The sequence below is a fragment of the Gymnodraco acuticeps genome, unplaced genomic scaffold (assembly GCF_902827175.1).
Source record: "Gymnodraco acuticeps unplaced genomic scaffold, fGymAcu1.1, whole genome shotgun sequence".
NCBI classification, from domain to species: Eukaryota; Metazoa; Chordata; class Actinopteri; order Perciformes; family Bathydraconidae; genus Gymnodraco; species Gymnodraco acuticeps.
In genome coordinates this window covers 645,424-660,826 of record NW_022990276.1, presented here as the reverse complement: position 1 = coordinate 660,826, position 15,403 = coordinate 645,424, and the positions used below count along the sequence as shown (strand labels likewise).

General features: G+C 44.5%; 1 protein-coding gene across 2 annotated transcripts in view; it reads right to left on the bottom strand.

The window, feature by feature from the left end:
- The window catches only part of LOC117549611 (nectin-2-like), an 86,170-nt gene that overhangs the window by 38,710 nt on the left and 32,057 nt on the right, over window positions 1-15,403 (bottom strand). For both annotated transcript variants that reach the window (XM_034221644.1, XM_034221645.1), the window contains exons 2-6: window positions 12,492-12,601; window positions 11,455-11,704; window positions 8,528-8,821; window positions 7,695-7,812; window positions 6,639-6,787 (exon numbers count right to left, since the gene is read on the bottom strand). In XM_034221644.1, the coding sequence (XP_034077535.1) occupies window positions 6,639-6,787; window positions 7,695-7,812; window positions 8,528-8,821; window positions 11,455-11,704; window positions 12,492-12,601 (921 nt within the window). The remainder of the gene's footprint in view (window positions 1-6,638; window positions 6,788-7,694; window positions 7,813-8,527; window positions 8,822-11,454; window positions 11,705-12,491; window positions 12,602-15,403) is intronic.

The following is a 15,403-nucleotide window of genomic DNA, read 5'->3' as shown; positions in this document are numbered from 1 at the left end:
GAATAGGAAGACACCACTTAACATTAACGCTGAGTTCTTTAGATTTACTGTGGCAATAACACACCAAAGTTACAGCACCTATACAACTAGGTGTGGAGCAAACCATTAATATTGTAAGAGAGTGGATACAACTTCTAAAAATCAATTTTTTAAAACTTTTTTTATTAATAAAATAACTGATGTACCTTCTGATACACACTTATCTTGTAAAGCCAAAGTTGTGGTAAGGAAACCGTGTTAATTTGTATACAACTTGTGTTTGTTATGCACGTTTATAAAAATATAGTCTGAGCCGACCAACAGGCAGTTATTTGAAGTCACTGAGAATCAAAATCGTGAGATAGCAAAAGACTCCTAAATACCACTCATACCAAAAAATACCTCAAAGTAATTCCTTAATTTTCTAGAAGATAATTTATTCTTTATACAAAATTAACCTATTCAAATGAATAGGTTATGTTTGCAGCCATACATCCGTACAAAAACATAGGAAAATGGTACAACATATTATTTGAATTAGGAAATATCTGATTTAAATAAAGCAAACCGCAAAAAAAGCAATTGCCAGCTTTCAATACTTGTTGCAATTTACACATTTGAGTCAGTACAGTTAAGGGTGATTAACACCTCTCAGAAAACTATGAGTGTTACCGCACAGGCTTTTCGGAGGCCATGAGTTCAGGGCTCTAAGTGCTTCCTGTGAGAATGACAACTCCCCGCAGACCCCATGACCGTTTCCCCCCATGTGGTCATCATCTATAACTGAGTGGGCAGGGAGTATGGCACTCAACACCGCCCGAGTTAAGGGTCAGCTCCAACCACTGCACTGTGAAGCACTTGCAACAGAAATGTTCTCCAAGTGACATTGTTATTTTACAGTGGAACATGTGCGAGTGATTACAACGTATACAGGAAGCAGGAGGCAGGAGCACTTCAGTTTGAAGGATACCCAGCTTAGGCTTAATGCCAGCAGCTGCTTTTGCAACAAAAGGCTTCTCTTAAATGCGAAATAGTATTTTTAGTAGATGGAAATATTGATGTCTGAAAGTATATCACACTTACAGAGCTCATTCAGTATGAGAACATGGATTCGTCAATTCTTTATATCATGTTCTTATTTTTTTCTGTTTAGATCATGTGGATCTCCCAGATGTAATAACAAAAAATAGCTTTGATTTTACTCGTTCCATCCCTGAAGAAGGCACAATGTTGTAAGAATATTATCTGTTGTAATAAAGCCTGCTTATCATCCATCATGTTTAAGTGCATCTGCTTCCTTCAGGTTTTGCACTCATGAACTAGTAGACAATAAAATGAAATAATGCATTTTTAATAATGAATTTTTAATTTCAATCCCTGGTTGAAAGTGATGAAGACTCGTTGGGTAAGCTGAACATCAAGTCTGCTGCAAACGCTTTCTGTTCCACTCTGCGAGCAGCCGCTGCAGAGGATTAACCAGAAGAAGCTGCTGTGGAAATCCCTGCCTTATTTGAATCAGCCCGATTCTTATTGTCATTCCCATTTGAAATCCATCAGAAGCCAACCCCTCATGTTAAGTGTACAGAGAGCTGACAGCATTACTCTTGTAACACTGATTCTTGTCAAGAGAGAAGACGCTGGTGTACTGACGACTCCACCTGAGCTCTTCCTCTCTAGCCCTTTCTCCATCTCTGGCTCCACTTCACCAGCTGTCCCCTGCACACGCTCCTTCCGTCTCTTCTAAATCCATTTCCCTGCCATCTCTCCAATTTGCGTTTGCATTTTAGTCACCTCCTCCTCTGCGCTTCACTTTCAACAAATGCCTAGGGAAGACATTTTATAATTTAATGTGGGTATGTTTTCCCCTTCCTTTCTTTCAATTTCTCCCACCAGCCTCCCCGAGCAAACCACCACACTCCGAACCAGTGCCCGCCCCCCCCCCCCCCTGCCCCTTGCCTTGAGCAGTGCTAAACATTGCAGTTCACACACACAAGAGTGAGAGCTAGCGCTCAGTGTCCACGTCCAACAGGAACACAAGAAATGCATTATCACCTCGGGCTCCGTGGAGCTCTGGCACGTGCAACGTAGAAACACTCGAAACTTGGGGCCCGGATGCTGGCGCACATCGTCGTCACATCAATGGGAATTGCAATGAAATTTAAATGCAAATTCTGCCTAAATTCCTCTCATCCTATTATTTTTAATGCGTCGCTCATGCCACTTCTCAAGTGTCTCTCTCAAAGTCGATGCTGGTAAATCCTTTTGTGGGTGATAATTCATGTTTTATTCCAACCTTAATCTGGAGACAACACTTAAAGATTCAAGAGATAGATGTAAAAAGGAGCGACCCCACGCTCCCAGTACAGGCCCACCGCAGCATCAGATGCATACTAACGCAGCTCCAATGGAATACATTTCAGCGGGTGAGGAGAGGACATCTTATAAAACACATGATGTTGGATGAGCCAGCCGAAAATAACTGCAATATGCATGCTGCGTGTACAACAAGGGGAGAAAGAAATAGAAAAACAAACATGCTACAGGACCCCACCCTTCCCCAAAACACACACACACACACGCACACAACATACTGTGGAATCATGCGTCTTGTGAAGTCACGTCCAGCAAGACCGTGAGCTCCAAGTGACCGCAAGTAATGAGAGATGGAGCGAAAGTAACTCTACTGCAGCCTCCCCAAAAACACACACACTCTCAGACACACACACCATCTTGGTCATGAGTGGGCTGACGCTGGGCTGGGCTACACCTAGAGCATAGTTTATTAGTAATCTCTGTCAGCATGTTAACTTATTGCTGTGTGTGTGTGTGTGTGTGTGTGTGTGTGTGTGTGTGTGTGTGTGTGTGTGTGTGTGTGTGTGTGTGTGTGTGTGTGTGTGTGTGTGTGTGTGTGTCAGAGTGTCAGAGTGTGTCAGAGTGTGTACTAATGAGGGATGGGCAGGGGGCCAGTAGCAGGCTGCAGGGAGACTTGGCTCCATCAGACCTGTTCTCTGGATGTTTTCGCATGGCCGGAGAAACACACTGACAGACACAGACAGATACAGCCACACAAACCCAGACCCAGTGGATGGAAAATGTCAGAGCCACATGCTGATGAACCGCCTCCTCAGATGTTTCTGATTACCGGAGAGCATGCCCCAAATGAAGAGGAAATCCTTAGGAGACTCTCAGACGATGTGTTGGGAGGTTTAATTGGGGAGATTTTAACTTAATGAGGTTCAGCTGAGAGGAAGGATGGGAGAGGGGGGGATGTAGGAAATCTAGGTTAGCCACACAAGAACCCCCCTAGAGAGGAGTCTGGGGGAAAAAGGGATGGATGGAAGGATGGAGACTACTAAGCTGTGATTAAAGAAGAGCTACTGGTATTTAGGAGTTAAGCTTAAAAAGAGAGAGGGAGATAGCAGGGCACGAGCAGAAGAGAGGGAGAGAAAATGCTGTGGGCAGGAGTCTCTTAACTGAGCCGAGAGCAGCGCCAGAGTTGCGGAGGCTGAAAGACAACCTGAGAGAGATAAGGAGGATGAGGAGGGAGCATATGCTAACTGAGAGGATGAGAGATGCAATGAAAAGAGCAAACTGCAGCGAAAGAGATAGCGAGGGAGAGATACATCGAAAGTGGGATGCTTCGGTTTGTGTGAGTAAGCAGCGGGATCGAAGATGAGAGGAGGAGAGGCAAGGAGAAGAGAGGACATCCATCCCTCTCTGAGCCTCCGGGAGCACAGGACGAGACTGAGGGCAGAGGACACGGGAACACACACACACCGTATTATATATGTGTGTGTGTGTGTCATGCAGCTGTGGGGTAGAGAGGAGAGAGGCACCAGCTATGTAGCAGGTGCTGACCATTTCACGCCTGTCGGCCCCTCTTAGCCCTGTTTGTCTACACGCATTCACATTAGGCTCCACAGGTCTCCCATCTGGAGTCATTCCACATCTTTCACCCGCTCCGATGCCACCACCATCCACTCTTACATTTCACTCGCTCTGATGGAAAGTCAATCTCTTTCAGAGCACTTCTCGCCCTCTCCATGCCTTCTACAAACCCTCCTTCACTCTGCCGAATGCCTCAGTCACCTCTCGACTGCCAGCGAGTTTTAGCTTGCGTCTTATCCTCCTCCTTCGCCGGTGAGTAAGAGAGGAGTGGGAAGCAGGGAGGAGGAGATGGAGGAGGGAGATGATAGGACAAGGGAACTGTTGGAAGTTGAACACTAGAAGAGACCAGAGACACCAGAACATGAAGGAGAGGGGATGAGAGGAAAGAGGGATGAAGAACAGGAGTTGAAATGGAGGATAGAAGGCAGAGGGAGAGGAAGCGAGGAGCTGAAGCAGCAAAGGGTGACTGATCCGCTCTGAGAGGCTTGCAGACAGACAGACGCACGCTCTGCTGAGAGATAGTGGAGGCCAAGAGCAGTGGAGATAGGATGCAGTGGCACAAGATTCTCATGGGAGTTTTAAATGCCGTCAGCACACGCTCTCTCCCCCTCTATCCCCCATGCCTCGCTCTCTTAGTGTGGGGATTGCATGCTGGCACTGATTTATCCCGGTGCACGTTCTCTGGCTTCTTAAAGTCTAAAAGCGGCAGCCTTCATCTTCCTTCCTCTGCTCCCTGGATCGTTGTATCTTCCCTGCTTGTTGCTTGTAATACACGGCAGGAGATGGTGACATCCTTTGTGCAACAGAAGCCGGTTACGCTCCTGTGCAGCGGTACAGAATGGCCCCAGAGGAATGAGTGGTGACGCATGCTGAGGCGCCGTAACGAGCCAAGGGACTTGAAGTAAGATGGGGGTGAGAGATAAATTAAAAAAGTGGAAATAAGGAGAGACTGAGCAAGAGGACAGGAAAAACACGGTAGATAAAACGAGGGCATGAAGGAGTGCTCTTAAACTAAAGGCACCAGAGAAATGCACTTTTCGCCCCCATTATAGGCAAGGTGATAGGGGGCAAGGTGTCAGCAGAAAATAACTTCCGGTTAAGTGCAGGCCCAAGAGTGGAGTGGGATGTATTTTGCATGAGGGGAAAGTCGGGAGTGAGCTCTGTTGAGGGGTTCTGCTAAAACGATTGAGGAACAGAAGGGGCTGCAGGAATCGACTGTTTTCCATCATGACTGGCCCTGCTATGGACGGTTTAACTCAGAGACCTGAGGTGGTACAGCAAGCTACACAGCACACCTGAATGCATTACAAATATACACACACACACCACTTCAGGGGACATTACATTGACTTACATGCATTTCCTGGAGACTTATCCTAACCTTAACCATAACCAACACATGCCTAACCCTAACCAAGTCTTCATCCTAAAATTATTGATTCCCCTCAAGGGGACCTCCATTTTGTCCCCATGAGGGAGGCGAGTCCCCACACGTGACTGTGTAGACAGATGTAGGTCCCACAAGTATTGCAACACACACACACACACACACACACACACACACACACACACACACACACACACACACACACACACACACACACACACACACACACACACACACACACACACACACACACACACACACACACACACACACACACACACACACACAACACACACACACACACAAGATTTCAAAGTCAACAGTGTCACATTGAGTTATATTCATCGCTTTTACTAATTGCAGCCTTTTCTTCAAGTCTCTGAATCTGAATGAACACTGCTCATTTGCTTTGGTCTTTCCTTTGATCAGCGATGGCCAAGAGTACTGCTGAGAAGCCACTCGGTTGCCTTTGTGATCGTGACTTTGGGGGGGGGGGGGAACTGCGCTCTCATTTTTAGAAAACTAGAATGAAAAGTGAAAATACCATCTCTTCTGTGTGAACTACGGCTAAAAACCTTGTGGAAAAAGCGGCTCAGTAAATGCCATCTGATGTACAAAGCGGCTCGGCCGACCTTGGGTACCGCTGAGGCAGAGAAACTTTGATAATGCAGTGTTATCGAGTGCGTGCAAAGAGATGTAGAAAAGTGACACGCATTCTTAATAGGGAGCAGAGATAAAGAGAGAGGGAAAGTTGAGAGGGAGAACCCAAAAGCACGAAAAGGCATGCACATACATATTCACGCTCATAACAATCACACACACACACGGACAGAGCAGCTGGACCCTCTAACCCTACACTACACACCCCAGACTCAGCGTGCGTGTTCATGTGAGGCAGAACAAGGTGTGTGTCCTTGGGGAAAACATGAGAGCACAGCACACCAGGAGACGTGTGGCATGTGTGGTGAAAGTGAGCTCGGTTCTCGTTCATCAGTTCAGATGATAGAAATATTTGTATATACAAGCCGGGGGAAGCTTTAGATGATGAGCGAGGACCAAGTGAGCCACAAATGTGCTTTTCATTTCATTCCTGAAATGTTCACTGCTTTACTGACGAGTTTATTGAGTCCAATTCATCTGTGTGTTGGGACATTGTGTGCGGAATACACTTTGTCTCAGCTTTAACCTACTTAGGAGCAGCAAATGGGTGGATTTGTGATGACAGGAGTCTAATGCAAATTCATAAAAGAGAAGTGCACACAAGGAACACTTTCATTACGTGTTTCTTGTGTTACAGTTTGTTCTCCAAGCAGGTTGACGTGTTAAATGAGGACTGTGTGTAATGTAATTAGACATGTGTTTGAGTCTGTGTCCTTGAACTCACCTCTGACCATGACGGCGACCTGATCCCTGCCCAGCCCGATGCGGTTCTTGACCTGGCAGACAAAAGTGGTGTTGACAGCGTCGTCCACCTTGAGCACCTTCAGCACGTTTTCTGTGATCTGCACCGTGTCGGGCATCTCTCCCGTCATCCTGCGGGGGCACGAGAATAGAATAGAATTGAATATATCTTTATTGTCATCATACAAGGTACAACGAAATTTCTTTGGCAACTCTCACTGCAGTAAAAAAACAAAAAATCGACACAAATAAATAAGAGTGGTAAAAGTAGAAGTAGTAGCGATGACAGTGCAACGAGATACAATTAAATGTCAATGTGCATATTTACACAGTCTAAAAACGTTAAATGTACAACACTGTATACATGTAGTGTATTTCTAACTGTGCGTTCATAAAGGGTTATAATAATCAAAGGATGCAAGTAAAATAGCCAAATCGGCATGAGGATTGAAAAGAGGGAAAAGGGGAGGATGAAGCTTGAGAAAAGGAGTTGTGGTTTGTTTGACTTTATAAAAGCATTGAGAGCGATGTACATTTACAGAAATGTGTTGTATTGTGCACAGTCATCAAATTCGGGTAATCTTGATCAGCAGTGCAAAACCAATCAGTTTCCCCCTTCCTCAAAAGGCAATCTATTATCACACAGTGGAGGAAAACACGATGGGGACATGAGGAAAATCAAAACTGCTGGACCCCAGCACAAAATCTCATCCGTCCCATTTTTCAACACCAGACTTTCCAGGTCTTCAAATGTTGTCTCAGTTATGTTGATAGCTGATAATACGGAAATAAGGGAGAGACTGAGTCATATTGTGTTTGTCATTATGCGAGGGTTAAATCGAGTCCATTATGAGAAATTATACGTCTATCTCCATAATCAGAGCAAAAGGCGGTGGTGGTGGTGGCAATAATAAAAAGCGCTGATTACGGCTGTGTGGACCTGATAGTGGAGGGCGAGGAAGGGAACACGAGGGGAAAATAACAACCAAACACGCAAGACAGACAAGAAAATGTAAATGACGATTGTGTGGATACTCACGTCTTCCACTGGGCGGTCAGCGGAGTGGGGTTTCCCGTGGCCTGGCATGTGAGCGCCACATTTGTACGACCCACGTACCAATTATTGTCGTAACCTACTATTGTCACCTGAGGGGCGTCTGGGGGAACGACAGGTGAATGGCAGGAGGGAAGAGGAACAAAATGTGCTCAATTAATCACTCCATGGTTTCATGCTGCAAAGAATGAAGTGAAGTGTGTGGTTACAGATTCAGGGGGAAATTATAATCATAAAATGGCTTAAAAATACTCTTTGATTCAACAAGTCTCTTAAGCTATACTAGAGAGACAGAACCATGAAACACAAAACGGGGATTTTGACCAGGACTGTTTTTTTGTTTGCTGATAAATGTAGTAAGAGGTTAAGCAATTAGCAAAGGTCTTGTTATTATTTCTTTGACTAATGAATCCATTCGTGGTATAAAAGTCCGGGGAAAAACTCTTTGGCAAGCGATAAATCAGAACAGTTAGTCAAGGTCATGTAAGATTCCTTTGTACAAAACAAAATTAATCTAATGTAATCACATAGAAATTACAGAAGGAACATGCTGGACTGCAAAGGAATTCATGGAACAATAAGAGTGTGTGTGTGTGTGTGTGTGTGTGTGTGTGTTGAAGGATTCAAGGCTTTTATTGTCATTTGTGCATAGCTACAGTGTAGTTATGACAATGGAAATCTTAGGTCACAGGCTCCTCCAAAAGTGCAACACAATACAACTGTGTGTGTGTGTGTGTGTGTGTGTGTGTGTGTGTGTGTGTGTGTGTGTGTGTGTGTGTGTGTGTGTGTGTGTGTGTGTGTGTGTGTGTGTGTCTTACATTCCACTGCCAGCTTCAGGGGGAAGCTCTCTGGTTTGACCTGCGTCCTGTGAGCCACCACGCAGCTCAGGTCCTTCCCGTTGTCTTTGGGGGAGGGGACCATGCGGTACTCGCTGATCACCGTCACCGTGTTGTCGGCGCCCGGTTTGGTAACCGTCGTGCCGTTGCCATTGACTGCGGTCACCCAGGAGATCTTGGCAGGGGGGCGGCCGTCCACGGACTCGCAGCGCGCCACAACGACCGACTTACTGCCCGCCACCACGGTCACGATGGAGGCCGAGTTCTGAGGCTTAGCTGATGGATGGAGGGAGGGAGGAAGAGACACAGAGCGGCAGAGAGAAGATTAAAGGATGTAGAAATAGATCAAATGGAAATAAGACAGCTGAGGGAAAAGATAATGTTCACCATTATCGATAAACAATTTGAATCACCAGCAAATCCAAAACCTCAATCTCCAAACATCCTCCACTCACCCTCTCTCCCTCTCTGTCTATTTCCTCTCTGAGGCAACATTGATACACTTAGAAGCAGCAGAGCAAACACCCTAAATCTTCTTTCACTCTCCCCCCTGTTTCTTTAATCCATTCCCTCTCCATCCCCATCACCCGCCATTGATAAACAATTTCTCTGACAGGTCCGGCACATTTCCATACACAAATTCTAAATCACTACATGATCTCGGTTATCCCCTCAACCCCCCTCTACTCTACCTCCCTGCTCATCCTTCCTCACTTCCCCTCCATGATAGGAGTGAGGGATCAGAGGAGAGAGCAGGACAGGAGCTGACAGCCGGCATGACAAGCAGCCAGATCAATAAGGAGCCTCGGGGGAGGCAGGGAGGCATGATGCCTGCAGAGAGAGCGGAGGCACTGGTGCCGGGCCAAGGTTAGACCAATGGTTCCATTGCATTAACAAGAACACAATTGATCTGACAATACCACTTATAATAGCAATCAAGCCTAGCTAGACATGCTTTTAACCTGCATGCTACCTTTGGGAGAGGGCGAGAGTTAGAGAGACTGACAGAGAGTGGTAAGCAGAGAGTACTTTGCATGTATATAATGTAGTAAGCAAGGTTAACATGCAAACACCTGGTACATACAGATTGGTAACAGATTCAAGGAAAAATCAATGCATTTTGATTCAACAAGTCTCTAAAACTCCACTTAAAAACAAATAAAAATAAATAATATTTGTGTATCTCAGCCTGTGGAGTGAGACTATGGACAGTGTGAATGTGGAGCTAAAGCCATGTCCAGACATTAACCAGGTCAAGAGGAGAAATTATTTTCTCGAGGTACAGGGATGGGGAAGGTGTTTGACTATGTGTATATGTGTGTGAGTATGTAGGTGTATATGTTAATCAACAGGTAAAGCAGATTAATAATAATAACAATGATAATTATTGCAGATTATAGATTATAAATAAATCATTTAGGGACAAGGGGGTGAGATTAAATAACTTATACTTCTTCTCACTCCTTTTCGAACACTAGATGTGGCACTGTTTATGTTGCTAATGCTGTTGTTGTAAATGTCATTTTTTTTTTTTCTCTTACATGATGCACTGCAACATTTGTTTTGTAATTTTTTATTTTACTTAAAATAAATAAATAAAATGTATCAATCAATTAATAACCATGAAACACAGAACTAGGATTTTGACCAGAAAACACTTTTTTTTTGTCGATATAAATGTAGTAAGAGGGTTGAGAGATCGTCCTGTTAAAAATTGCTTCGACTAATAAATCAAGTTCATGGTAAAGAAGTCTGGGGGAAACTTTTTGGCAGACTACAAATCAGAGCAGTTAGTTAAGGTCATGTGTGTTTACCCTAAAAAAAACAATTTAGGCTTAATGTAATAAAACAGAAATGTTAAATTGAAGATTTATCAGACTTTGTGTTTAAAGTCCTGTGATGGTTTGAACCGAAGAGAACACGTTGATAAACATACAGGATGGGTATATGCAAAAATACCATTCGGTGTATCACTGTCTATTTGATCACTTTTCAAAGACCGCCTGTGATGTTAAAAAACTATATATTTCTATCCATCTATATGTATTTCTGTTGTATAATTTGAAGACTATTCAAAAAATTGTAAGGTGCTAGCCTCGACAGACAGAACCGTACAATTATGAGGCAAGGCAAGTTTATTTATATAGCACCTTTCAACACAAGGCAATTGAAAGTGCTTTACAAAAAATGAAAGAGATTAAGAAAATAGCATTTAAAATCAGTCATTAAAAAGAAAAGATAATAAAATAAACATTAAAAGAAAAAATACATGAATAAAAGTTACAGTGCAGTTTAAGATGTGAACAGTTCAATTAAAAGCAGTGACAAAAAGAAAAGTCTTCAGCCTGGAGCCACTGTGGTGCTAAATATTAGAAAGAACTGTCAGAAAGAGCCGCTTTGTAGGGATCAGGGACGATCTGTCAATTCAAATAAGTTTGACCAGAACATTTATGAAAAGTTCCCACAACTTTCAAAATCATTATAGGAATTATTTGTAATTTTCATGCAATATTTTATGGAGATCTTTGCTACATCAAGGATAGAGATACAGTAGACCCTGGACTTTGTCTCACAAAGACTTTAATATATCTGATGTGCAATAACAGCTCAGCGCAATATAAAGTCACAAGCAATTTACGCTTTATTGTTATTTACAATATGTAAACATACTTCAATATTTTTTCATGGGCAGTTTTTTGTAAGAAATACAGCTACTAATATTTTAATTATGTTTACCCTGCTTTTACCTATTGTGTGCCATATAATAACCAATCAATCTACCCTTTGTCTACAGACACTGTAATTTGCTGTTGTAATGCCATAAATGTCCCTGTTGCGGGACAAATAAAGGAATTCTGATCGTCTTGACATATTCTTTTTATATACACATTATGTAGATCATGGCTCACCCAGCATGACGAGGTGCGTGATGCCTTGCTCGTTGCCGCTGGGGTAGGTGGCGTACTCGCAGATGTACTTCCCCTCATCGGTCATCCCCACGTTGCTGATCTCGATGGAGGGGCTGACCACGTTGGGGGGGCTGGGCGCGAAGCTGACTCTGCCCTTCACCGGTGAGTCGGGGTAGTTGGGATCATAGTTGGGTAGAAACACGGCGATGTTGATCCTCTCTCCATCCTTCGGCTCGTAGATCCAGGTGACCTGCGTTAAAGGGGCTCAGTGGTTAGGATGCGTACAGTGAAAAACATCAGGCCTCATTCAACACGCCATTGATAACACACACTGAGCATTTTAAGACATTTCTCTGTGAACTCCACAGGGCAGCATCCCAATCAAATAAGTGGAGCAGGTATGAATATGGATGTGACTTTCAGGAGCCGCACTCTCTCCGAGCCACTCTTAGCGGAACCAAACACAGTTGTGTACTTCCCACTTCATTGAGATGCGACTAAGAAGTGTTTCATTAGCATATTGAATCCCCTAAAGCAAAATTAAGCTTAGTATTGTTTGTATGGCATAATAAAGTATTACGCCTAAATGGGATAAAAACCTATTACTAGCCTTGGGATGAATTCTGTGGGCTTTGATTTGCTAGATTACGGGATAGGTAAACAAGGCACATGGACCTGTATTATCGTTTAATGTTTATTCTCATTGCAATGAATTGATGTTTTCCATCTGTGCGACTTAGATTCCCACACCTGCAGGATGAGGTTGATACACACAAATACTTTATCTTTCAAATACCACATTGTGTATTTGCTTAATGGCCGCTGTGTAAACTGAAACTGTAGTCCCAAGCTATTTCATCACATTGTACTGAGTCAAGTCAGCACATTGAGCTGCAATTTGGGATGAATCAGACATTTTATTTGATTCGATACCGCAAACTCATTTTAGAGCTTATTTGAGTGCGGTTGTAAAAAGAAGAAATCAAATCCCAGCTGAAAAAGAAAGATAACTTGCATCATGACAGTTTCTATTTTACCATTGTGAGCTGAATCCCAGTGGCATCAGTGAAGGCACAGCGCAGGTTGACTGTCTGGCCGGGGTAAGACAACACCTCGGGCTCCACCTTCACCCGCTGACCCGACACTCCTAGGAGAGGAAGAGAGAGAAACATTAATGTCTGTCCTGTCCTTAACTAGGGTAGGAGGCGAGGAAAGGGAGCAGAGGAATGGTGCTTGAACAAAGCCTGCTGATGATAAATGAGGACAGTGTGGAAGTGTCTGCTACAACAGAGGACAGCTTTAGTGAACATAAGTAGGCCAAGAGTCTGATATCTCTCCATGACTTTTCATGTGAAAGGAATAAGCGAAACAAAAACTAAGTAGATGTGTACTGGAATAAAAGAGAGAAGAAAAGCCACTTCTCTTTTGCACATAGGTCATAAATCACAGGGATGGTTCATGCTGTTCTATAGCCTGCCATTTGCTGTGCCGACACATTCCTGTGTTACAGCAAAGAGTGAAAATAAATATGCTTTTCTTAGTGCTTTGTGTCGGTGGGTGTGAGAAACTGAAAGTGCCACGCGTGTGTGCATATATGTGTGTGTAATCCAGGTCCCTGTGAAAATGTAATTACGTGTATGAGTAAGCGCGCATTAGTGTATGTGAGATGGCACCTGTTTTAAGTAACAGTGGATTACCTGCTGATACACAACTTCAAATGTCTGCAGCCAGGGCTCTGTGTGCTCACAATGTGTTCACCAGCAGGATACACACATACAACAGCACCAGAGAAACACAATTTACCCTAAAGACAAACAATTACTCGCCGAACTGGTTCCACCCGTTTGTGCTGAGCCAAAGCTGTTGTGTTGAAAGTAATATGATCTGCAGGGCTGATACAAAACACCCACACGCATGAAACCCATGGGCTAGTAGATAAGAGGGAAAGGCCAGTGCTGTCTTTCTCTTTTGACGAGCAATAAACACCTCAGCTTCTCTACTCAAGGGAGATCTGAGATATCAATACGGAGGAAGAGAAGAGAGAGGAAGGAGAAGAAAGACTTGAGCGGGAAAGTGGCGGAAAACAAGCCTAGAATAACACCAGCTCTCACAGGACCAGCCCAATTTACAACCACAAAACAACCCCCTTGTAGCCACAGAGGAACCTCTGGACAACCACTAAGCAGCCTGTGGGAGCCAGAGAGCCTCATCGGGCTGGAGAGAGGAACAGATTGCTTTTTTTATTCTCTATTTCTCACATACATATCTGTGCAAGAGCACACATAAAAGCTAATGACAGCTTTATTACCGATCTCTTGACCTGTGATCTTTCCAACGCCTGGAGTGTTTAGTAAAGACGGAGCAACAAGCCTCTGTCAATCTATCTTAACTATTCAAACAGATTAGCTTGGGGAATGGGAACAAAATGAAGGGTTATTGAAACCCTTGATTACTAATCTTGTTGAGAGTATGGTCTAATGTCAAAGTTCATTACACAATGTGCCACTGAAGATAAGTTGCTCCGCCTCAGGTTTTCCTTGTGAGCACATTCAAATGAACACAGGAGCGCGTGCACAGCTTGTGATGCGGGGGCAGAGCCTGTTGTCTGTGATTCTTAAGCAATAAGAGGAGAGCCAACCCAGGTCAGATCCTGCAGAGCTCAGATGAGAGACAGGCTGGCCTTATGAGACTTCAAACTGCCCCGCCGGGGAAATGAATATTACACACAAGCACGTCTTCACACACGTCTTCGTCCTCCACGATGGTCCCTAAATCCCAGCCCTGAAGTCTCAGAGAATCCGTGTCATTAGAAGAGCAGACACAGAAAGGAAAAGTCGGCGTGTGCGTGCGTGTGCTTGAACACGACAGCCTTTCCTAAATACTGAGGCAAGGCGGCATTTGAAATAGTAATTGTCAGTATAAATATTGAGAGAGCATCGGTCGTATTAAAACAGAAGAGAGAGAGAGACAGGAGGTGGAGGGAGACAGGAACTAAGGGAATGAGAGAATAAAAGACGGTTCAAGGGTAAGACTGAGGCGGGGAGGAGCGACGGGGGGAGAGAAAGTGGGGAGGAGAGGGAGAACAGAAGCCTTGTGTCACCGCTGCTCTACTTTACAGTAGCAGCGCTGCCTGCAGGTGCCATTGGAATAACGCTACCAAACAAACGCAGGCCCACGCAAACTGTCCTCTTCAGCGTCCTCGAGTATTCAGATGCCACCGTCCCGAGTACTGTCACCTATCATTATGTCTTTAACACGCACATGATGTGCACACACATGCTGATGGCATATTAACGCCGTCCTCTCTGATCCCCCTCCCGGTCACGGTGACATTTCCATATTTCCCACCCTTCGTCTGTGGAGAGGAAAATGAGTCAGGAAGGAAGGAGGAGAGAGGAAGTGTGCACGAAGGATGGAAGAGCAGAGACAGTCTGGGAATGCCAAAGTGATGGAGGATGAGAGGAGGGGGCTGGGGAAGTGGCTGGGAAAGTGGGGATGAAAGTGTGAGAAGAGAGCATGGTGCCAGGAATAGAGAATGAAAGGGGGAGTGCAAAGACAGAGTGGTGAGAGAAGAGGAGAGAGGAGGAGGATCTCGATGGGGAGACGGTGTGAGCGATAAACAAGGTTAATAGGAGACAGCTGAGGGACAAAAGAGAGACATTCGGAAGAGAGAGAAACAAGAGAAGTGAGAGAGGAAGTAGGTGAAACAGAGAACCTAAAAATGGAGACGACTGGGTGGGTGGAGGGGGGGGTTAGTACAGGTGGAGAGAAACAGAGCGAGGAGAGGGGAGAACAGACGGGAGGTGTGAGGCAGGAGAGACTCCACACCTGACCTTGTGTGAAACAGTGGCCGTGAGGAAGAGAATGTGAGTGAAGAAGAAGCAGAAAAACAGACTGAATGAGCCAGAGGAAGCCGGAGAGAGTAAAGAAAAAAAAGACGGATAAAAAC